Source organism: Hetaerina americana, unplaced genomic scaffold (genome assembly GCF_022747635.1).
Source record: "Hetaerina americana unplaced genomic scaffold, ioHetAmer1.1.p SCAF_67, whole genome shotgun sequence".
Taxonomy (NCBI): domain Eukaryota; kingdom Metazoa; phylum Arthropoda; class Insecta; order Odonata; family Calopterygidae; genus Hetaerina; species Hetaerina americana.
In genome coordinates this window covers 811,193-837,534 of record NW_027287283.1, presented here as the reverse complement: position 1 = coordinate 837,534, position 26,342 = coordinate 811,193, and the positions used below count along the sequence as shown (strand labels likewise).

At 36.3% G+C, this 26,342-nt stretch overlaps 1 protein-coding gene across 2 annotated transcripts; it reads right to left on the bottom strand.

The window, feature by feature from the left end:
- On the bottom strand, positions 1–24,132 carry lt (vacuolar protein sorting-associated protein light). 2 transcript variants are annotated; one of them, XM_071594693.1, is made up of 19 exons: positions 23,995–24,132; positions 23,751–23,894; positions 23,512–23,670; positions 23,247–23,370; positions 22,495–22,738; positions 20,376–20,572; positions 19,234–19,497; positions 15,763–15,868; positions 15,469–15,623; positions 14,960–15,138; positions 10,979–11,229; positions 9,577–9,763; positions 8,857–9,052; positions 8,606–8,746; positions 6,779–6,915; positions 4,826–4,925; positions 3,243–3,287; positions 1,294–1,376; positions 1–247 (listed from the first exon to the last, which is right to left on the bottom strand). In XM_071594693.1, exons 1-19 carry the CDS (start codon positions 24,046–24,048, stop codon positions 179–181), a joined length of 2,835 nt encoding a protein of 944 aa, XP_071450794.1. In that variant the 5' UTR covers positions 24,049–24,132; the 3' UTR covers positions 1–178. The 2 variants fall into 2 exon arrangements, with proteins under 2 accessions (XP_071450794.1, XP_071450795.1); XM_071594694.1 differs by lacking the exon at positions 3,243–3,287.
- Positions 24,133–26,342: the final 2,210 nt, after the last annotated feature.

Genomic DNA, 26,342 nt, shown 5'->3' with positions numbered 1-26,342 from the left:
CATAATAAAATTGCAATTTATTGACAACAAATAGTTAATTACAAATAGAGAGACCATAAAACAGGCCATTTGCACTATTGACCGAGCATGACACTTAGCCCAAGGATGATTGATATCCCACGGGAGATTCATTCCTCACGGCCAAGACACATAAAAATAACAAGACAACATGACCGCATCATTTCCTGCATGGTGAAGATGAATGGTGAGAACTAGGATTTTTTTGAGAATGGCATATACCACAATTCTGTAAAGGAATAAAAATAATTTTCAAAGCCCATGACAATTATTGATGCAAACAGAATAAATAATTACATAGATCATAAACCCATTTAATGAATACCACTCCATTTCTGGCAGAGAGTTTTAGTCTATTAAACTGTGTACCAACTATGGATTTATTGATAGACCTTTAGAGAAGCAAGGATTTTAAATGAACTACTGGGCAGTACTTGATGTCACACAAAATTATAATTTACCCATTGCACCAAAGCCCACACAAACATATTAAAACACAAAAATGTTTTACTTTGACAATATCATGAACAACTGCAAGAAAATAGAGGCCAAGACAAATGATTGTTTTCAAAGGGCATTACTCATCTTTCTACAATTTGGGAAGAGTAGCAGAGTCAATATTTAGAGGCTTAATAGCTTCAATTTTAATTTCATAAAGTAAGATTTTTAGAACCCACACATGGTTTGATATAATTAGGCTTTTATAACCACACACTTTTTAAATGACGCTATTGACCGCTGAGCTAATCTATCAATATGAGCACTAGTTACAAAAAAATACAATGAAAATTTATGAAATGACTGTCTGGAGTGGATTCAAAACATTTCAGAAAACCAATGTCTTTGCTCATTGAAACCATATCTTTGGAGTATGTATCCTTCTTATTAATTGAAAGACAAGTCACATTAAGATGCCAATTCATTTCGATTTTTTTACCTGCAGTATGCAGCTCCATGAGAATATAAAGATTAAATTTAAATAGAAACCAAATAAACACCAGTGCCCCTATTTATTCAATTGCGTGAAGGTACGGTTTATCTTGTGCTAAGTTCTGCAATACCTGAAAGTTATTCATTCTAAGTACAGGCGCTAGTTGCTTTCCAAATGATGCCAGCAGTTTCCCAGAAATTTCTACAAGCCATAAACTTACAAGGCTAGGGTTTAGTAACCCTAACCAACCAACATTAATTGAATTAAAACCCTAGTCCCCAGGCTCTACTCACCTGCTACCAAGCCAGCAAGCAGAAAAAAACATGCCAAATTTAAGCACTGACCTGACTGTCAAGAAGTGGAAAACATTCTTCATGGAATGTATGTTTACAGTAAAACACCATCACATTACTGGTGTGCCTTGCATCTGGAATAAAGCAAGCAAAGAGTTCTATGATTTACTCAATATCATATTCAACCTCAGGGCAGATGGTAAACCTTGGAGCTAAAGATCCATTTCCAAGTGTTTCTTTTATTATAGCCTTGGCTTTAATACAAAACTCAGATCTACACACTAAATTATGAATGTTAAGCAATAAGTGCTTCACCACTTATAGTCATTGGCAGACCCTGTATGCAGTGAAGATTCCAAGGCCATGTCAAATGACTCGTCAGTTTGAGAAATGGAACTATATTCCTCATGAAGGTCCCAGCATTTCATTCTTGGCACTTCATTTTTAAATATTATATTTTACGAAATCATAAAAACTAATAATCTGTAGCTACCATCATGACAATTTTTCAATTAATTAATTCTTTAAGTCCCATCTCAACTTACAACTTACCATGCTATTTACTGCCCTACATTGAATTCATATAATGCGAGACTTCTTTACACTCTCTCTTAATTTCATTATTAAAAACATAAAACTTTCTGATTGATACACATTAAATGTCATCATAAACATAACAGCGTTAGGTTTAACTTTGTGGAATTCCTTCATGATGAGGGTAAAAAAGGAACTTTTCACTTCCACAATAAAGATTTAATATTTCACGAGCATGGTTTCAATGATGCACAGCATGGAAACCATGGTCGTAAAATATTAAATCTTTACTGTGGAAGTGAAAAGTTTCTTTCTAACCCTCATCGAACGTCATCCTGTAAGCAATGATACATACTTTATGTCTGCTGCTGAGTTTCCCAATTTCCAACGGCATTCACCAATAAAACTTCATTCAATAAATCTATATTCAGAGATTCAGTTACATACCCCTCAAGAAATTCCACAAATATTCGAGGGCTATTTGCTGATTACACCAAAGATAACATTCTTGAATAAGAATTGCAAACAATGGTGCAGGAAGAATTTGCCATTGTAATTGAAAATACATACTATATACATAGTATATTGGTGTCATTAATCGAGAGGATTCTAAGACATTGGTCACAATCACAAGGGAATCTTTGCAGCGCAAATGGAGGAGGCTAATGGTGGATTGGATTGAGGGGGATGAAGGAGAACAATGCCATTATGCCAAATAATAAAAATCACAAATGGCATCATTCGGAAAATACTTGTACATATAAAGCATAACTCTCAACCAATTATACCTAGCTACCAGGAGGTTTTTTAATGAGATAATACAAACTAGGAATATTCTTTCTTAGAATTAGTCGAAAACAAAGTATTCTAGAACACCTACTAAATGCCCAGAAGAGCATACCTTAGTTTACCATTATTTACCTATTCTCAAAGTTAGTAGACCACCTGAATATTTGATATATACCCAAGAAATTTCTGGCACATGAAAATCTATGAAACTAACCAGCAGCAAGACATCGATACTAAAAGTGCAATTTATTGGCATAACTACACAAATTATGACATGGAATTTCAGGGTTAATCATATTTTGAACGAGGCCCATTTTGTTATAAATCATGTTTTCATCAGGCATACATGCACCACATGAACTATATCCTTTACGACAATATACACAAAAAGCATCAGGAAAAATTTTCTAAACTTTATTCATATAGAATTTTTATGTGATAGTTTATCATTAAAAGTAAAAATTTAAAAAAAAGTTTAAAATTAAAATCTTTATTACTCTCCGACTATTACATTTTAATTAATCTTAGGATTGTCAGATAACTATTAGGATTCTAATGTAATAATTAATATCCACTCAAAATTGTAATATTTATAGCTTTGTTTCAAAGACATGAAACCCTTAATATGTACATATCTCGATCAAACAGTCAAAGAGAGAACAAATGGAAAATTTTACCTTTGCTAATTATTCGCCTATTACATGCTCCACAGATTTGATCTTCTGAAAAACAATACAAAAATATTATATTTTTCATAAAATTTCTGGTAATAACTGGCATTTGTGAATTTTTATACACACGATCACTTCTTAAAGACTGCGCTTAACATTTGATAACACCAAGTCGAGTGGAAATCTAACTTGAGCACTTGTTAGGGCATTGCAAGAACATACAAGGCCAATTTAAATGAAACTATTTCCCTAATTAACAAACTCCCCAACAAGAGAGGTCAGAAGCACAATTCAAGAATATTTCTTAGCATGGACAGCAACCTAGAAATTCCTTTAGCTGTTGAAGCTATGAAACCTTAGCGTATAAAGGATAACTTCCTATTGTTCATTTATTTTGCATTAATCTGAAAACATCACTTTTTGACCTTTAGATTGGACTAAATGATAAGTTTGCCTTGTTTTTCACAATTTCCAAAACTGGGTCTTTTTTATTATACAATTGATCAAAATGAGAGAAATTCTGTCAGGATTAACACATTTTTCACGGTTAATCAGTTTTCACGGGGGCAGCCAAATGGCGGCACTGATTTTGAAAGACACGGCATTTTTAGAATCATTACATTATCCTGAGCAACCTAGACTGGTTGTCACCAATACAACAACAATACACAAACACAAACATAAACACAAGCACACACACACACACACACATAAACACACACACACATAAACACTAACATAATGAGAAATCAAACATTTTCCTTATTTGATGAATAACTGATCAAAGCACTTTTCCACTTGATAAAATTTTTTCATTTCACGACCGGGTTCCAAAGTATAACATCATCATCGGGTAACTAACTGAAGTTGTGTGCCATCTTATACACATTTAAGATTCCGGAAGGAGGGGAGGGGACTTGGTACGAAACGAGGGGGGAGGGGAGGGAGAGGGGGGGGGGAAGGAAGACGTTTACAAGGAATAGTGGAAAAACAGCATCTTGACCTTGTTAAAAAACACAGTACACATAGCCTTAGGGTGGGAAGAAGTCCACTTGGGTGAATGGCGGCAGTCGGTAGCAATAAACCATTGGTAGCCGGGACGACGCCAGGAGGCAGGCAGGATGATGATGTAATGCATCAAAACCCAGTCATATATATAAAAAAATGTCATCAAGTGGAAAAGTGCTTCGATCAGTTTATTCATTTTGTTCAACTTCCACCACATCACGCCTACTGAAGCTACTCAATTCGTTGTTCTTATTTGTATGGATTTTTCATGCAGTTGTGTATTTGTAACTTTTTAATTCTCTCTTGGTTTACAATTTTGGTACATGATTGAGGATGCAATTTGCTGTTGTTTATATTATTTTAGAAAATTTAGAGAATTATGTCATTTGTAAAACACGAAATTAGATATTTCAAAAGTATTTTTCATCCCAGCTTCATTTTTACATAAATCCTCATTCTTCACTTTTTCTAACGGACATTAGAATTCACATTTACATATGCTCTTTAACTGACTGACAGTGAATTTGCAGTTTAGTAACTTGCTGATTGTAACAACATAATATCAGATAAAGTCTAGTTACCATCTATTTCAATCCCTCGTTGCTGTGTGGTAACCATTTTTTCATGAAGGTTAAAATAATCTGAAACTAAAACTTTTTTGAAGCCTTCTTGCACGGAGACCTACAAAGAAATATTTGATTACTGGAGAAAATATTATTAAGAACAATGATTTATGATAATAAGTCTCCATTCTTAAAAGTCTTGAAGTGAGATAAATTGTAAGTTATATAAATTATTTTAACGGGAGAGCATTATCCCTCCTGATATTGACCTGAGCATTTAATTTCCCCAGTCAATTGCACATTTTCATGGGCCATTGGAAATGGTTATTAGATCAGGTTTCAATGCTTTCACTACACTGTTTCAAAATTCAGATTGGTAATTTCATGCTCGAAAAAATAATTTCTATCGTCCCCATACTTTTACACACATAAGTCTTAAACAAAAGGTAAGTAATTACAAGCCGATCAATCACTTACCCTGCCAATTTGAACTTCTTTAAAGTGGTGCCTAAAGTATTTGTCAAAGTAGGGGAAGACAGTAGTTGCTGCATTAAATTTTGAGGCAGGAGTTAATGGAAGAAATAAGAAAAGGCTATATGGTGCTCAAAGTGACAGTAAAAGAAATGAAATTGGGCAAGTGAGACAGTGGGAGTATAATAATATTCGTTTTGGAAATTACGAAGGAGGGTATGAAGTTTGTGGAGTTGAAGATTGATTTTATAGGAATAGGACTGTGTAGGGCCTTAAGAGCACTAATTGTACTTTTATCATAGGATCACGAGCAATAATATACAGGATTTGGTCAAAACCTCTCTATGGAGTGGTTGACTATTTAGAATCATAAAAGGAGTTCCCAAACCACATCTCAGTTTTGATTACCAAATACTGGGTGGTAGCATTTTAAATTGATTTTCACCAAAAAATAACCAAGATATCTGGATAAAATTTATTCTGCAAATTAATTGATACTTCTGTACACAATGTTGTAAATTATCATTATTAATGTTAATTTGTTTTGTTTCAAGAAGAGATAGGATTACAGTAACTCACAGTATGAAGAAGATAAGAGGCTCACAGTGTGATTAAGTTACTCCAGTTGAAAGGTTAGAGTGGCCGGCAACTCCACGCCGTTTATGGAAATGATAGCCCATCACATGATGCAGTTGTGAGGAGAGAATGTATTTGTAAAACTGGCTGAATGTGCCACAGAAATGATGAAAGGAGCTATCACGGACGGACAATGCTGCAATGGTGAAGAAAGTGAAGTTGACTTCATCCCATTAGACCAAAAAGCAACCATTCAAATAATCATGAATGAGACTGCTCAGAACCGCAGTGCATGGAAAATTATTTGGGAAGAACTGCACACGTCAAAGGTGTCAACACGCTGAGTTTGAAGACTACTGACTCCTTTCCAGAATGAAACATGACACGACCTGCAATGATTACCACTGCACAACCAGTAATCACCGCAAAAATGTGGCTTTGAAATTTTGCCATATCCACCCTCTTCTCCAGATTGCTTCAAGCAACTTTTTTCCCAGAAATCAAAAAAACCATTGCGGGGTTGGAGATTTGACCGCACAGATGACGCCGAACAAGAGGTTGTTGGGGTTTTTGACACAATGTACCGAGTTGCACAATGATGGCCTTCAAAAGGTCAAGAAACGCTGGGAGAAATGTATAACTCAAGATGGTGAATTTGTAGAGAAGTCGTTAGAATTAAATACACGAATTTAGTTACTCAGTCAATTATTTTTCAGCAATAAAACACTTACAATACCCCCTAGTGCTACAGGCCAGCACAGGGCTTATCCTTTTCTAAATGAGGAGATCCACGAAAGATATTTAAATAAGAATTATTACGATACATTTAATGCAAAAATAGATTTAATTTGCTTCCTAAATGATGGTTAACATCTGAAGAAGCAAAAATGAATAAAACATTGAAATACCCCAGAGTACACTCACCTGTAGGCTATACCCACGCATCAATTTGACTAAAGACTCTTTGAGCCCAGGAATTTCCATTTTCGTGTCAATTCTTTGAACAAGAATTTGAGGATCAATGTATGTTCCAATTTCTTGAAGAAGATACGTGATGAATTCTAAAACAAAACAATATTAAGTAAGTCCTTCAAATGTGTCCAATTAAATAGGATAAAACAAAGGCCTTCAGTTAACCATTAACCATAAGTTACAACACAAAATCATGGCATTTAGATTACAATGGACATAATTTTTTATCAACAAGAGGACAAATTAAAAGAATTTAAATGACTTATGACATAATTTTAATTTGATTAAATATTACTCATTGTTCTGTATATTTCATTATTTAGCAATTACAATGACGACTTGGAAGTAGCAAGAAAAATGCCTAAACAAGGTTTGGGTATTTTTCATAATTCAATGATCAATTTCAGAAGTTTAAAAAAAAGGCAAATTTTGACCAGTTGATATTGTCCTTAGTTAATCCTAAAGCAACAAATAGTAAAATGGCAGAAATTAAAAAAATACAAAAAAACATCATCATTGGTCTTAAAATAGCTGCTGCAATCCTGTTTACTCCACTGATATCCTTCTGAAAATTCCTATTAATTAATGTTATTTGAACGTACACATGCTATCTCACCATACTTAATCAACATGAATGCAATATAGGGCCAAAAAATGGACATCTTCTCTTACCTTTCATTTCAACCCCCATTTCTGTTCCAATTGTGCTCTACATCAATGCAAAATATTATTCTAATTGAAGAATATTTAGTGATTGACCAAGCATGATATTACTTTGGGGTACTTGAACTATTCATTTGTTTTCCATAGGTTAACTGCAGGGCCGAGAAATGGGATTGAAATCTATTGCATCCCCCCGAATGCCATTAAGCAATAACTTAAGTGTCTATGCTCTTGAATCCTCATAAGGGCAAATGGAGAGGATGAACAACATCAAAAAGAAGTTAAACTTTTGCTTTTCAATGTGCGACGAGCCATAAAAGCTTTTCATCTCATAAGAGTGGCATTCTGGGGACACTGAGAATTGATTTGGTATTTTATCCAAAATGATATTAATTCTTCACCAAAGCCCCTAAAGGAATGCAGGAGGCTTACACCTTTACCAAGCTCCTAACTTTAGTCTCCAAATTATATGAATGAGAATGGTATATCATTATATAGAAATGCTGATATAAGAATATCAGCATTTCTTTGATTTCATTCTCTATACTTTCAACAACAAAGACAACACCTATCAAATTGGAGTTTGTCCCCAAACCTTAATTTTTAAGTTTCAATTTTATTAAAATGCACATTACGTGATTGAATTTTGACTCTCCAGAAAATTTTAAATAAAGGTCTCCAAGAGAGTGCATTATTTTCCGGACAAGGCAGTTTGAAGTCCCATTGCTACCCCCCTCCATTTGGTTATCACTTAAGTTAAATTAAGGCCTTCCAAGGTTTTCAAACTCCCTTAGACTATTTAATTTTATGATTCAATTCTCAATGCAAGTTGATTCCACTTTCAACCCAAACGAACTTCTTTGGAAATGATGTAAAAAGCTCATTCATTCAGCATGGTGCCTTACATATAATTTCAAAATTGGATTAAGCACAATGCTTATTGAAACCAAGAGGATGAGAGAAAAGGGATACAAAATTCAAAGTACGAGCCATTCCATGATAATACCTCGTAGTCAAGCCGTGAAGAACAATCATCAAATTATAATCTTACAATGATTATCATGATAAGTTCTTATAATTTTCCTGGTTATTAATCTAAAATTGCTACGTACTCACCTGGCTTGTCTAGTGAATATGTTATGAGGTCTTCCCACAACTCCATATCATAATGCTGCTTGCAAAAGTTTACAGCCTCCTTTATATCTTGTAATTTTTTGGTAATTAAGTTCAAAGCCTCCCTTGTACTTCCAATTCGTCCTAAATAAAAACGTTAAAAAATCTCTAAGAAGAAATACAACAAGAGAGGAAGAAAATTAAAAAAATAATAATAAATTGATCTTGAGAACATAAATGAGCATTTTTCTTACCCAATAAATAAACCATCTCTTGAAAATAAGATTTCTTTTGGCAAATGTCTAATGCTTGTTGTATTGGATAGAAGTCGCTGCGACGAAGAAATGGTAACAACTTTTGTCTGTCACGCTCAGCATAAAACTTCATCAATTGGCCATGATACTTACGGGAATGGCCTTTGGTGTCCTTGCTTTCCAAGGCATCTAAATACTGATAAAAGAACAATTATTGGGGCAGATAAAAAATATGACTGTATTACTCCAGGATTGGCAGCAATGAAAGGCACCCGCATGAATGTAACCACACTGGCAAGTTGTGAAGAGGCATTGGACACCACAAAGGGACAACATTTGAGACTCCAAATTTAAAATCTCATATTTCATTTCCTCATTCATTATTTTTATTATATTTATGGTCAATATCCTTCTTCTTACGTAATTTATTTCCAACTTAAGTCCAAATTAAAAAAGAGGAACTTTTGCATTAATAAACTTCCATTTAAATGGCATGAATTTAAAAAAAACTTTATTGCATTCCCCTAAGCCCACATAAAAATTTAATACGCAGAATTACCAAGAATATTGAAATAGTTTTTGAAGGAGTGAGCATCACGTCATCATGAGCTAATATTTGAGCCATTGTCGGAAATTTGCCATTCAGGATATTCCAACAGCAAAATACATAACAAGCAAGCAAAACGTCACATCCAACGTCGAATTCTCGACAATGCTCACCTGGTAGAGATAATCAGGATGAGAACTAAGGCGTTCAACAATTGCACTTGGTGGAACATTTTCGGTGTCCAATAAAAGGGAAATGGCTTCACTTTTATCCAAATTCATTATGCCAATCACCATGTCAGGAATAGATGAATACAACTTATATTTTCGAATGAGCTGGAATACATCTCGGTGCTCCATTCTAAAAAGAAGTCAGACCAATATTATGTAATAGATGACACAAAATCTTCAAATTTACAGGAAGAGAACAGAATGGTAATAGAGAAGATGAACAGGTGGAGTCGAACACAGAGGCTGTAGAAGTAAGATATGCAAGCACAATTGAATAGATAAGAGCTCAGATATCAAGACAGAGGGTTTCGTTTAAGAAAAAAGAAAGAATTAGCAATTGCATTTATGAACTTTACAGCAACAGTGAAGGGGTGAAGCCATCTTGAGCACTTCTAAGCCATGAAATAAAGAGCCAAACCCATCAACCCAGATGTCAATTTGATTGGTTTAGGGCAGGACTCACCTCACACTAATGACTCGGGCATTTGGAATTCACACATGCAGGGTAGTTCTTTTACCTGTGCTATAATTAGTTAACCATCACATTCTGACAAACAGAAAATCAAAGATTTCTTTAATTTTTACACAATTTCAAAGATAAGATATTTTGCACTGCTTCAGCTGCCATTCTGCCTCCATAATATTGAATTTCATCAAATGGTCAAAGCCCCAGCTGGTAGTTTGCAACATGATTATTGATGATGTCCATCAAAACTGTATTATGTGGCACAGCAAGAGCAGTTATGAGTAATTTCTTTGGCTATTTCTATTTTCTAGGGAAAATATTTTATTCTTTTAAAATTTCTTCCATTAAAATACCTCCAAATGATTGCACAAGTACTGGGAATTCGAATTGACCACCGTTCAGTACAAATTTACTCTTAAAAAGTGGCACTAATGCCGTGTAGCATACAGTTGGCAATAGCAAGGGCTCCACTGTAACCATGCCAGCCAAAACATGCAGCCGTTGCCAACGTATCGCGGCCCTGGGTGAACAAAATGGTGATTGCCAACACTTGGATTTAAAACATGAATTTACCAGTTCAACATTTGTATAGGAATGTCCTCATTACTACTGTGACCTAGAAGTTTTCTGTTCAAAATCTCCACCACTCACAAATCAGTTAATTTTAAATTTGGAAGCCCAAATAACAACTCCTAATCTCATGAGTTGAGACAATGCCATTGAAAAATTCCAATTGTAAAAAGGAATCGCCTTTCGAAGCATCAATATGCATAAAGATCCAAAGCATTTTTTGCTGATGTTTACCGTTCACGTAAATTGATGACAAACAAAGAATAGCACCACACACTCTTACGACACACACGCACAGTCACCACTTACTTGAGGTACATGGCCAAGGCACGATCATACTTCGCCTCGTGGGAATATAATATGGCAAGGGCCTCAAGAAGAAGCATTTTCATTTTTCCTTGACTCGTTCCATCCCCAGACAATGTTCCATTCTTCTCGCTGACAATCCCACTAATTCCTCCAACTCCATCGATGACAATCACATGCTCCATTACAGCATTCACAACAGCAGGGACATTGTATAGTTTGGGTGACCACTGCTTCACCAATTTCAAGAAACCCTAATGTTTAAAAAAATAACATTTATGTAATTAATATTTTTCAAAGAAGCATTTCCATATTTAAAGGTGTACAGGGTAAAAATAAGGGAGGGCAATAAAATACACAGGGTGTGGCACTAAAATCCAGACAAGCACTTGTTTTTCAAATGAGGATAGTGAAACCTTCCCGAGACTTCTCCAAAGCATTATACTTGGCCACAATATCATAAACAGTTGATCTGAGGTACCAGAAGAAGAATCTAACTATTTTCAAATATAATGCCCAGCGCGAACACTTTCGATAATAGCGGCTCTTCGATTGTATTCCGCACTTGCACGTAACATCTCGGCCATTCTGTTTACTATTCAAGAATGCCAATCGCAACCTCCAGTGGAACTACAATATGGCAGGAAATTCAAATTGAAATTTGTCCAGCTTTAGGCATCGCACCCTGTAAATGTAAATAAATAATTTAATGCTTGGATATTACATTCAGGAAAAACTTGGCATAATTTAACTTGTTCGAATGAAAATTCTTTCTTGGGAAGTCACATTGTTGGTCCAAAGCAAAACGGGTATCCTGAATGTATTTTGCATCCTGTATCACAAAATAACCTTAGCAATGGTCTGAAGTAAGGACAAATACTCCTTCTTGTGATTACAAGGTCTCCTAAGGTACAGGAGGGGTCGAGAAATGCCGTTCAGGTCTCATTCCTCAATGAAGGGAAATATCCAACCACACCACCTTGTGGTGAATGACAAAGATTCAAGACAACTTCTTTCCCCATATCTACTTAACTTAAATACTGAAAAGGCTAAAGAGACAATGACGGAGAAAACAAATGAAAGAAATGCACACTGCATTAGATTTGCAGATGATACTGTGGCCCTGGCAAAATCAGCCAAATATATGGATAAAATGCTCAAAACCCTGCCCACAGCTGTGAATAAATGGAAACGGAACATAAAAGTGAAGAAAACCAAAGCTATGATAAGTTTCTAGAAGCAGGACAGAACCCCCAGTAAATTTAATGATGGGGTTGGAAGCATTGGAAATGTGGATTTGGAGAAGAACAGGAGGGACGGACAATCAAAGCAACACAGAAGTATTGAGAGAAATTAAAGAGGAGAGGAATTTAATAAAAGAGATGGATAAAGGAAAATTAAATTTGCTAGACATGCTCTCAGGCATTAAAACTTCCTGGAACATTCAATGGATGGGAAAACAATAGGAAAGAAAGGAAGAGTAAGGCCAAGAAAGAAATTTAATGATTACATAAAAAGTACTGGGAGAGTAACAACCTACAATCAACTGAAGAGAGTGGCAATGGAGAGAGAGACCAATGGCTGCAAAGACAAGACTCCACCTTTAGATGATGAGACTTCAACAAGAGAGGGTTGCGGCTTGTAATTCAATTCACTGAGAATCATCTCCAGACATTTTTGCAGGTCGCCGACCAGCAATTTAAGAACTCTTCAACCAACCCACATGGTGTATTCATTGAAAATGTTATGCATTAAACTGGTACCAATTAAGACAGGAGGAAGAATTCTCCCCTAGGCTTTCCCATCATCTTCTTGGCTTTCGACAATGCCTTAAATATTGTGGAATCGGCAAATATTTCTTAATGTGAACCATACACTTGCTAAGAGTGAGATCAAGCAAGGCTTATTCGAACGGCAAGGGCTGTTTCTTATATTTTAACACAGGGTGGTCAGAACGAAGTCGCATGCAAGCAGCGTCTCCTATCGATTGTTTCCGAAGCTACTGAAGCTATTCCTTTGATTCAGAAGCCATTTGCCTGTCGGCGAATTCACATAACAATGCACACAAGAACGCTTGCTTCCGCCACTTGCGCAGCACATAATTGGCCACGATTGTGGAGAACAAAAAGGATCATCGGCCGGCCAAATTGATCAGGAGTCGTGCATAGTTAACGGAAAAGTGAAGGAAGGGAATAGTCGGACAATGGTGCCGAGGCTTCAAAAATTGCCACTCAACTGTGCATGGTGCAGAGGTGAGTGGCAGGCCCCGTATCCAGACCAATTCAATCGACCAACAAGCGCACCGAGAACGGGGATCTGATCGACCGTTGATGATGATTAGTGCTCGGGCAGATCAATGTCCTCCTTTTGGATGAACCACTATTTACACGATTATCACAGAATATCAAAGTGGGTGGGTACCATAAATGCTCGCTGAGCAATGCTAAGAGCAACAAAGAATGATGAGTGGAGGCCATAGTTCAATACCCAGGGGTGAATTTCTCTGGTGAGGACTTACAGAGGCCGGTGCAGTATTACATCAAGTATTTAAAAGTGAATGGCAATTATGCAGAAAAATGAAATGGATTCACAGCAAACTAAAACCATTAATAAAAACGCTTTCTAAAGAATATATTTTTCATGTCCAAATGGATCTAACTTAAAACCTAACACTCATATCAAGACCAAGCATGGAATGCCTGTATCTTTGATCCAATGGTTATTTACAGAGCGTACTTGAAAATGTTTGTCAGCCCAGTCGGTGTTCCCTGGAGGACACGGGATCTCATCCAGGGGGTCAGCCACCCTCACCAACTCCAAAAGTTGAAAAGCCACACCCCAAAACATCAACAACACTGACATATATTTTGTGTATGAAGAATGCTTGCCTTCCCACAGTTGCACAATCCCGCAGATGTTTGTCCGAGGCTTATCCCACTAAAGCCGAGGGATTTAGCCAAGTCAGTACAAAACTGTTCCAAACAGGCACAAAAAATGCTTAGGGGAAATGATGCATTGAGGAAAATGAGTTAATTCCTAATGTAGGTTGCTTCCCTTCCCATCAAATCCCTTCCACCAAGCAGACATGCGTTTAGAAATGAGTCAGTTACCAATTGTTGGACATTGGAAATTATACAATTAGGTACACAAACTAGTGCTAACACCTGACCTCTAATACTTTCAGAGAAGCACATAAAAGATATTTATCAGTTAAGTTTTCTACTTTTTTTAAAGTTTAAATGAAAATCACAAAAGATAAGGAATTTCTTCATGATGGAGGAACAAATAACAGAAAACAAATCTCCCACCGATTCTAGCAAAAGGAGGGCGACAAACAATTGCATGTTATTTCCATCATCAATTAGTGGAATCGAACATCTTTCCTGCTTATTTAAAGATTAGACTAAAGCTTACGAGTCATATTGTCCTCACGAGGACATTTACATACTGGAGGAAAATACGTATATAACAGCGACCCAGTAAATGGTGAGGTCATGAAATTCCTTGAAATCATATTTTCTAGTAAAATCATGCAATTTAAAATTTTATGCGTGTTTAATTTAGCCAACTCTCAACTATCTCACGGTGAATTCTATCCTAATGCTTTTTATGTCCCTTCGATATATTCAGCCAGTTATTTTAATATTCACAGAAAATTACACTATTCTTACAAAGTGCCAATTTTAATGGATCAGACAATTTCTTAACAGCAAGTTTTCACTTGGCAGTGGTTGCCCAACATCCTATAAAAGGGGTGGCAAACCTATGCCACGTAGAGTAATTCTTTTGGCATGCAGAGCTGGGAGGGTGCTACGGGCAATTCCAAGGCGATCACTCGATAGGTTGGCACGCATGTATGTATATTCTTATTCGTACGCCATCCCTCTCCTATTACACATTTACTTATGAGAGGAAACCAATAAAAACAAGTAAAAAATAAAGCCAACTATTAATACACATATTCATAACTCAGTAATTAATTACCTCAGGCTCCAGCTTCAGAAACTCATACAGGACCATTTCATAGATATGCTGATCCAATTGGCAGTCCTTTCGGCCCCCAACACCCTCTTCTCCTCGAGGCAAGAATTTACTCACAGCCCTTAAACGGCAGATCCGTGCAAATTTATAAACCTCTTCCTCCCAGAGGATCTTGTCTTGACCTGTGGTTAACAAAAGTGAACATTGATTTTTCTCCATTTACCAGAGCGGTGACCGGTGAGCCCTTAACGTTCAAAGTGGCTACTCAATTCCTCAGCACATCAAGTAAGATACACGCACAGTTAATTCCACATGAGACAGAAAATTGGCAAGAGAACTTGAAACTGAGTTCAGCCGTGACAAGACTTCATCAGCATCATTCATCACAATGGCAAATTACACTTTTGGCCCCAAATGGTATGCCAAATGAACTTAATTGCTATGAACGTAATAACCAAGACTAGCCAAGAACACTAATGTGGTATATGGTAACATTCAGCTTGTATTCCCACCGAGAATTTTACAGCAAAGCTCTCCGGCCTTCTCAAACTCATTCTCGGCAAGCAAGTGGTCAAGGTATGCCCTGCCAATGCTGAGGGCATTGTAACGCTTGGGCAAACATCTTCCATCATTTCCACGCACAGCCTCCAACGCCATCTCGTAGTGACTAAAGAAATGCAAAGGATGCTATCAGTCCATATTACATGTCTTGCAAACACTTAAAAGCTTGAAAATAGCAATTCAAGTCGTTATAATGCATGGATGGCGAACAATCTCACACACATTTACTCCATGGATATATATACCTGTGCTCCATTAGCCACTGTATGTGGTCATCTGCATCACAAGGGTTAGCGACTATTAAGTCCTTAGGGTTCATTATGAAAAATCTACTTTCTTCAATCAAGCACTCTGAAAAACAAAACAAAAATTATTAAATCCAAAATATAAGTCAATCAAATGCAATGTACCGGAGGAGCCAAATACACAGTGCTTTTGGCTTGAACATGGGACTTTTATTTTTATATAATTTTTTCATTTGATCAATTTTATGCAAAAATGGATGGTGTCATGGCATTTTGGCAATGGTAATTTGTCATGTTATGCAAATTTCAGAAAAATAATAACATTACATTTATACTCATAGGTTTATCAGCTTCAACCGCTACTCCTTATCAATTAGTAGAACAATAATCTTTTATTCTTGAGCACTACTGTATCAATAATTACACAGCAAAATTTGACTACACTTCCCCACACTTTGTAACCATAAGTCAAATTAACCAAAATTAGTAAAAACAGCCAAAAATTCCACTCACATAAGAAATAATATCATCAACATTAAACAGTGCAGGTAGTGGAGCTTCAATGTCAGCACGTATAAAAAGAACTGGGAATATTTTCAATTTCCATCTTGGGCCAACTAAACTACCAAAAATTATTCATTTCTCTCAACATTTGCATCACAAAACCAGAACAGGTCACGTGCCATTGCAAAATGTCAATGATCAATCATAAGGTTATTTTTTAAATGATAGTTTATAACGTACACAAGTTATCTACTAATGACAAAATTCACTTAATCTTGGAAACATCATTGTTAGTCTCCACCAAATAATGGCCCTAAGTGAGGATAAAATCATCATAATTATTCAATTAGCTTTCAGTCCTTCCAAAAATTTTTATTTCTTCAGGTATAACCCCAAAACAGGTACTTTATTAATTAAATGAAGAACACAAAGTAACTTTCCACTGTCCTTTATTAGCGCACAACTGGTTTCAACGCTCAAGCGTCATCATCAGGTACAAAATAAATCAGTCGCAGTCCATTTATATATACCAATCATGAGGGAGAGGAGGGGTGGGTGAGAGAGGGGGGGGACGAGGAGGAGGCGAAAGAAAATAGAGTTGCGATTGGCTTTGATGGGGAGGAAGAGGGGTGTTAAGTGTCAGGACAGGTGCTTGGTTGGTTTAGAGTGGGGTGGGGTGGGATGGGGGGGTTTGTCGGGTCTATCTGTGAGGGAAAGGGGTACTTCCAGGATTGGGGAGAGGTATTCAAACAATAAATCGTTAACCAAATGACCCATTTTTAAATTCTTCCTGATTTTGAGCTCTTACCACTTTTCCACCCTCATTCTTTTTTCAAGAAAGGTCCCCCGCCCTCCAAACATATCCTAATGTCTTTTGATGTCAAAAACCTTTTCACAAATATCCCGGTTTTGGAAGCATTGGTAGAGGCAGGAAGAGTGCTGAAAAGTGCTGGGGCCGAACCACCCTTCCTCAGCGAATTCATGTCACTTTTGAGATTGTGTGTGGAACAAAATTATTTCCAATTTAACAATGATTTCTTCAAACGAGTGGATGGATTAGCCATGGGGTCCCCGTTATCACCACTACTTGCTGACTTGTACATGGACGATTTTGAAAGTAAAATATTCAGCAGCCCCTCAATTTGTACCAAGAATATTCACTGCTGGTTTCGATATGTAGATGATATCTTTGCTATATGGACAGGCACTGATAGACAGTTAGATAAGTTTATGAACGACCTGAATTCCCATTGCAAACGTATCAATTTCACTTGTGAGAAAGAACAGAATAATCAATTAATTTTTTTAGATATCCCAGTGTCGAGAAAGGGACGAGACTTTGCATTTGCAATTTTTCGGAAAAGTACCACCACAGACCACATCATCCCCTCCAACTCCCGCCATCACATATCGCATAAGCTTTCCACTTTTCATTCCCTTCTAAACAGATTGTTGGCCATTCCTCTTTCCAAAAGTAATTTTGCTAAAGAACTCAAAACGATTAAAGGTTTAGCAATGAAAAATGGTTACAAAGAAAATTTAATTGACAAAATACTACAAAGAAAATGTTCCTCCAAAGCATACAATCTTTTGTTCAAACCAATTAATGTGGAGGAAATAGGTTACAAATGGTGCAAACTCCCATATTAATTTCACAGAAGTTAGCCAACCTTTTTCCAAGGGAGAAATTTCGAATAGCTTTTTACCATACTAATAACTTAAAATCATTCTTGACTACCACTAAGGACAAAATATGTACACAAAATAAAAGTGGTGTGTATAAGTTAACTTGTGGGGACTGTGGTGCTATATATATAGGTCAAACAGGGAGGTCATTAAAAACACGGGCGGAGGAACATAAACGCTGTTTTAGAACTTGTGACCTCAAACAATCACACTTCGCCAAACATCCATGGGAAGAAAACCATGGGAGTGATCTCAACCCGGAACTCTTACACCAGAGTGAAAAAGGAATGAGGATGGACAAGTGGGAAGAACTTGAAATCAGAAAGAACTTAAAAACGGGTCATTTGGCTAATGATTTATTGTTTGAACAACTCTTCCCAATCCAGAAAGTACCCCTTTCCCTCACAGATAGACCCGACAAACCCCCCATCCCACCCCACCCCACTCTAAACCAACCAAGCACCTGTCCTGATGCTTAACACCCCTCTTCCCCCTCCCCATCAACGCCAATCGCAACTCCATTTTCTTTCGCCTCCTTCTCTCCCCCCTCTCTCACCCACCCCTCCTCTCCCTCATGATTGGTATATTAGTGGACTGCGACTGATGTATTTTGTACCTGATGATGATGCTTGAGCGTTGAAACCGGTTGTACGCTAATAAAGGACAGTGGAAAGATACATTGTATTCTTCATTTAATTAAAATGAATTTCCACAATGTTGAGCCAGGAACAATTGAGGTACTTTATTACCTACATTTGATGATGCAATTACCACAGTGAACTCTTGATTTTCCATTTTGAAAATTGTCCATGCTATTCTTCATCTATTTCTTAATATCTTCACCCAACATTCCTGCCATCCACTCCCTCCTCCACCTGAAAGCCTCTTTGCCTAGCGCCATTCTTCTTCTGGTGTCCCTCCTTCTTTGACTGTGTTGGTCCAAAACACTTCCGAGATACGTAAACTGTTCTACCAGCTCTAGTTTTTGCCCTCCTATTTTAATGTTCCCCACTGGTACTTGAGCAGTCTGAGACATGTACAGGTTGTGGATTAGCCTCCTGTCCCTCCAATCTATTCCTATTTTCTGCAATACACTCATTCGTTTTTCCCAATTCACTCTATCAAATGCCTTTTCAAAATCAGTTAAACAGGCAAATACGTCCTCAATTGTACTCTATATTCCTCGTGATTAGCTTACAATTAATGTAAAATATAGTCAACAATGTACAGAATAACTTGCATTGATGGACTTCTATAAAACCTTGATTATACTGAACTTACCCAAGTGATAGTCATTGCATTTGTATTCTGAATACTGCTGCATTGAGAGGCTTGCAGAACAAACTTTTACATAACCTTCACCACCTGGATTTGGCCCGTCTTGGCATGTGGGCCAAACCGCACTCTTTGGTTCCACCACATGCACCTGTGGTCGCTGTGATTTCCCATCATCGCCTGGCTCTTTTGAAAAACCAAGGATGACCAGTTGATTTTCTCCCAGAGGTCCAATTCCACATATGAAAAAATCCGTACGAAAAGTCCAAACTGCAATGAAAGAGAATACATATTACAAACGTTCCATGTAACTCCAGATTGCACAATACCCAGAATATTCACCACTGACGGAAAAATTAGTCTAAAATATAAGGATATATGCGTACAGAGTATGAATTTGTTATAGAGCACCTAAGCTATTTTTCAAATGAATGTGTTTAAGTTAAGTTATTAAAATTCAGGTTTCAAATGAAAACACTAATTAGTAAGCATATTATCTCTGGCAAAATTTCATGCAAGCCAATAATAATTCAATGAAATAAAATGTAGTTTGTTTAAAAAAGAAATAACATCTAATTATTTTAAGTAATAATTAGAAGCTTAAATGAAGATTAAAAGATTATAATTATAGAATACATAGATAGATATAAAGATTATAATAATTAGAAGATTGAATGTTTTTCGTTATAACAATTATCCAGATATCAATGCATTCCAAGGAACTCCTAATCAGACTCCATATTTTCTCCCAACTCAAACGCAGGTTTGACTGATTCTTCTTGACAGAGTCAATACTGTTTTTTCTTTGACATCATTTATCCCTGTAATCTGTATAGAAAGTATGAATAATCTGCGGCACAGTGGCGCACAGTAGAGTATTTGGTAACTGAAAAAACACCCAAATTGACATCTCAATGATGCCTCTCCGATACCATTTGTTTAATAATAGTAAATTTACTTGCCCAAAGATCCTATTACCAAAATGCCGGGTGGATGGTCTATGTACATGGTATAAGGCAAGTCAAAAAGGAATAAAATACGTACAGGTTCAACTGAGATTCAAAATATGGTGCAAACAATTACATTAAATGTAACATATATTGAAACACATGCTAAAAAATGAAAACAGACGTGGAACAAAGTGTTACCTGGCTCTACAACAAAGTCTGGAAGTACTTCGGCATATGAAGTCATAGCTGCAGGTGACAATGGAGAAAGTGATGCGCGCAACTCACTCTCTTTTCGTTTCCGAACAACGCAAACACACACAGTGTCCACCCAGCCAACAAGAAGTGTGTGATCATCACGCCAACAGAGATTGCACCTGTAGTCCTCAGGGAGAGCACTACACCAGAAAGATGGAATAAGTTACCAAACAACAATCATTTACGTCTAATGCACTATAATTTCGACAAAATATGATGGATTAAAGTTGCTAATTTTTAACAAATTAAGACATTTTGAAAATATGAATAAGTAAAAATTAAATCAGCATTTCAGGATGAAATATTCAAGTTAATCCCAAAAATAAAACAGTCGCACACTCCTTTCAATACTTGTTGAGGTTCTAATGGCAAACCCCATTTTTCCAGGTTCATTATTTCAAAGTTAATAATATAATGAACACATTTATTAACCAAAATAACTAATGGAAACTTTACCCGGAAGGAAATCATTTTTAATAGGAATATAATCATCAACAATCACAAAATAGTAAAGCCTACAAATCAAAACATCTGTCAAATGTACAGATTTGTGGCTATTAGCAAATATAATCTTTTGAGTACCATGATTTCAATATTATGTACACATAAGATGCAAAAGAAAGTAACAAACACAAAATCTGGATAAACTACGAGAATACGTGTGGAAACAATATATATTCTACATAATGCTACCCAAGACAGTTATTTCTACTCACAAAATTTGCTTTAACAACAAAAATGCTCCACAGTTGCCATGTTGAGCACAATTGAAGTTAAATTGGTGCTCTCAATATTAAAACTATCAACTAGGGATGTAGCTCACTCATCACCCACAAAAACAAACAGGCATATGAAACAATCAACTTTACATGAAGGGTTTATAAAAAAAAAGGAATGATGTATTGATAAAAGTAATTTTACAGGAATTGGATGTTCATCTTCCATTAAAAAATAACAATCATATTAGGTCATAATAAATAAAAGGACGATTGAAACTAAAATTTGATTTTTGCAAGAAATGTCTCACAATTCTGGTTTTCATAAAATTGTTTAAATTAAAATGCTTGTGTTATGATTTCACCACCAATTGAGGTCCAATTCATAAGAAAATCACTGTCCCAAGTTTCCTGGATTTGGGATGCTGCAACATGTGATGTTTTTGCTTAATTTACCTCAGTTAGAGGGAGCAGTAAATCTCACACATCACTTGCAAGCAGGCACATATACACACATCACCACTCTTCTCCTTCGCCTTATTATGCCATTTAGGTTCTTGTGTTTATATTTCACAATTTTCCTGATTTCACAGAGGCAAAGATGCTTGCTCCAGCATCATTTCTTCCTGGTTTATGCTGGGACTAGCAAAGTGTGATAAGCACGAGTCGAAACTCAACACGAAGGGAAAAGTTAACATAAAAAACTTCAAACTTATTCCAAACTTAATTACATCTGAAAAGAGCTTAGAACCCGTATTACAATATCTTTTAAGTCTTATAAATGAAAACAGTGCCTCCAAGCAACTTATTATAATAATAATCAAACATCTTTCTTCGCGGAAAATTGAGACTCGGTAGTCCCTCCTTCCACCTAACCCTGGCAACTTAACCCCTAAATTATAAGGTTATATCAAAATGCCCAATATGCAAGGAAGAAAACGTTGGCAGTATTTCCTAGCACAAATTCGAATATTTTGTGAAAATTAGGACTTGGCATGAAACTACCTTTTTGCAATCAAAGTTTTCTTCAATGTTTTAGTAGGCGGAATGCAATGGAACTAATCCTGGAATCAGCAATATATAAATAAAATACTAGTAAATAGAAATTGGAACAAAATATACAGCAAAACACTTCTAGACTGGAAATTCTGTTTCCAATTTACAAATTGGAGAGACCACTTCTTTCTGGATGATACATTGCATTTTGGCGAGCGATACAAGTTGTTGCTTCCGAGAAGGCAACACTTAAAGGAATGTTCTACTGTTAAGGCGAAAAATAACTTTAAATTGAATAATATTATTACTTTTCATGGAATGTATGAAAATACCAGAGGTATCACATTTACCCAGGTAAACGTCTCCACTTGATGAGCCCAAGGGAGCACCTGGCAGTTAGGTCATACACACGAATGCCAGCATACGCAGACCAAGCGACAAAATGACCTCTCCACTTCAGGTTCCCTACAAGGCCTCCACTGAAGCTTCCAGGTGCCACGGCTAGGCCTCCAATACCTCCAGCTTCACCTAACACGGTTGGTCTTAGCCGCGACAGGAAACCTGTCTTCTCATACAAAGTCAGCCTCTCATCCCCTTGATGACACAAAAATTATTGGTGAATGAAATGATTACTGTAATATTTAATAAACATGGTTTGATTGTTTTGATATTAGATAAATATCAAGTATCTAGGGTGGTAGTCCCTAGCAAAGTGGAAGAAAATAATAACATTTATTCAAGTCCCCAATATCCAATTTGATTATAATGAATGGAGATATTAAAATGTTATTTACTTTTAACCATTACTTATAGACTTCTATGTAATTAATTAATCAAAAGTTGAAAGTCAGTGATAGTTCATACCCTCCGATGAAGTATGATAACAAATTTAAAATAGTTTAAAAAATTGAATCTGAAAACAAATACATGATAGGAAATCATTAACATTGGCCAAATGCAATCCTGCCCTTGAAGCAAACCTCTTACAAAATGAAAGTCTTGCCGAGAAAACACCAGAATAATAGCACTCATATTAACACTGTTGAGTTAACAGAAATAAAACGAAAAAAACTTTGCAAAATATATCAATTAAAAGGCATACCTGTAATAAAACGTCTTCCTGAACCCGACTTGTAATAGTTTGGGTCAATACCAATAGATTTTACTAGCCTTCCCGTTGAGAAGTTGTGTGTGTTTTCAGTCGTGTACAGGCCATATATCAACACCTAAATGTAAAATATGGAGGTGAGAGATACATCCAACTATATCTATGGTACTTGTACTGCTTACTGAGCTTAATGTCCATATTTTGTTGAAATTAATAACTAAGGATATGCTGCCAATGAGCGCCATGGCATCAAGCTTACCTTTCCATCATCTGAGCAACTCGCGATGAAATCACCATTATGGTCAATACTGATTTGATTGACCATTACTGAATGACCGCATAACTGTTTATCAACAACCTGGTTCCCTTGATGGTCTAAGATATGTATTTGACCAAAACGAGTTCCAAGGCATAAGAACTGTAAAAAGAAACAAAAATTAATCCGCAGTAATCTAAATTATTAAATACAGGCAGGCAATAGATGGGGTGGGCGTTAACCTTGGGGTGGACAGCAATGCAATTGGCTTCATCTTTTGAGAGTATTTTCACCACATCATTTGCCAGCCGAGCATATTTTAACTTTGGTTCCGAATCTTCCGAAGACTCACTACTACTATCTTCACCATCACTACTTTCTGCATCCTTTAAGTAGTCGAAAATAATGACAATAAATTTAGAAAGTTCATGTGACAGGTATGAAACATTCCATTATCACAATAAAATACATATTATTTCACTCAACAGCTGTTGTGGTGTTTCCTTCATCTTCATTGGGTTTAGCTGATGACTCTTTCATCTTTTGTTAGTGAGCGTTACCTCCAACACACGTATATAACATATTCGAGTGAATTGCCTTCCGTCATCGTCACTCGGACTTGAATTTACGCTTTACTCATCTTTACTCATTTGTTTTGCCCAAGGGTTCAGATAGTTTTGATTGGCTAATGCATGGTTCATCCAAGAGCGCCCAGTTTAAAAAGATAGAAAGTTTACAAATTACAATATGACCGAATAATTACAAATTATCATTACAAATAATTTTAATTAAAAGAATTGTAAACCCTTAAAAATTCAATAGCGTATATAGTATTCAAGAAAAACGTTCGTCATATGGAGCCGAAACTTAAGTAATTCAATATATTAATTCTTGCAAATCAAATGAGAAGGTTCTTATTAAGGTGAAATTATTTTTCACCTGAACAATAATAACCTTAGATCATAGTCCATTCCTCTAATTAATGTAACTCATCATTTATACTGTTAAATGAGAGGCGAATGGACACCATAGCAATCTATAAGCCATTCATTATTCACGCCTAATTCATGCGTTCGCTCTAAGTTTCTCCCTCCTTTCAGACATTACAGGAGAGAGTTCGAAGAGTCATAACTTGAAAAACACTATTCGCCGACCTTAGTGAAAATTAGCCTCGAGATGAGTCCAACAAAAAGCATTTTCTTCTTACGTATCGCAGAGGCCTCATATCCAGGAAAAATCAAGCACGGGAAAAGAAAAGTTAAGCCTACCATAACGAATACATTCTGACATTGATTAGATATGTCGATATCACAACCTACAGATGAATTTATTTTAACAAATTCCAACCAAATGGCAGAGTGTTAACTAGAGAAAAAAATGTTAATTCTAACTCTGCAAATAATTTTGGCTCAGGCATGCTCTGACGCTCAGAAGTGGTCCTCATAGATCAGTCACTGGCAAACCAGTATGAATTCCATTTGACACTTCACATAAATGGAATAAATTTAAAAATGGCGTTAGTCCTGTTTTCATCCAAGGAGAGATTTCGTAAGTGTTGAAATGCCTAGTAGTGTATGCGCTCGTGTATACATCCTTGGAGAAATATTGAGCAGCGAAAACCACAATTACATATTAAATATAGTTTTAAACAGAAAAAAATAATATTAACAGAGTAAAAATTGAAGTTTCGGTGGCCACTCCGCCTTCGCCGGATAAAGAAGTGTGTACATCGATCATTCATTTTCTTATCTTAATAAAATTTCTTTCGACGTAATTCCTAGACGTACAGACTCTTTCGAGTCTTTACGTGTACGAATCAAGTGAAAATCATCTTGCTTGCTCTACATTATTCTTTCTCCACGCATGCGTGATTTCTGCCTGCGCTCATTTTGTTTAAAAAGCTTACTCACTTCCTTCCTCAACCCCATTCAACCACCCTTCTATCATTGCCTTCAATATACCAACCTTCCAATATTTCCTAAATCAGCTTTAACTGAATTTTCCGGATTTCCCCAGACAACTTTTTCTCTTCATCCGCCATATTTAATACTTCGGCGTCTATCTTTTTCTCTGTCCGACTTATTTACTCCGTTCTTCACACTACCCACATCTTCAAATCCTTCATTCTAGCTCTCCTCTCAAATAACAGAAATCATACCCATAAAGCCCTGAGCTCTATGTTAAAGTTATTGCAAATGCTTTCTCCAGATATTTTCTTGGCGCGACTATCATCAATTTTATTCTGGTAAATGCTTCCTTTGCTCACCTAATTCTTCTCCAAATTTTGCCAATACATACCCCCATTTGCTCCAATGCTACTGTACTCGTGCAGTATTTTCGAGGAAAACAGAAATAAATATAGATTCTTTTTTACTTTGAAAATGTTTGGGAGGTGTAACACTGGAGGACACGAATCCTACACCGGCGATGTGGAATTATTGGTAATGCTCAGGTAGGTTTCGCAGATGATCTGAAAATCTTCGACGGAAGTGGTAGCACGTACCGGGTCTATGAGAGGATTCACGATATGGAAACAGATTCACGATATGGAAACTATCCGTATTCATAGTTTTTTGTTAATGCGTATTAAATCATAAATTTGAATGTCTCTATTTTGAAATGGGAGTTGAGGCTTCTTTAATGTACGAATGAAATTTGACGGCATCAATTAAACTGCGCCTGAATGTTATCAGTGCAGTGAAAGGAATTCTTCTTCCAAGTTTCATTCCGCTGCCAAGGGTTGTGGGAATAGACCCGGGTTCTTATTAAATAAATGGTTTTTCGTTAGGCGTTATTCATTTTAATTATGACATTAGTGTAAGTATAGTTTTATT

What these genes read in the sequence shown, in the direction of transcription:
- lt (XM_071594693.1), bottom strand. Translation starts at nt 24,048, where the DNA reads ATGAAAGAGTCATCAGCTAAACCCAATGAAGATGAAGGAAACACCACA. An exon ending in GCATTGCTGTCCACCCCAAG is followed by an intron (nt 23,671 to 23,750) that starts GTTAACGCCCAC and finishes TTCTTTTTACAG; the next exon opens with TTCTTATGCCTTGGAACTCG. An exon ending in CAGTGGCTAATGGAGCACAG is followed by an intron (nt 15,624 to 15,762) that starts GTATATATATCC and finishes GCATTTCTTTAG; the next exon opens with TCACTACGAGATGGCGTTGG.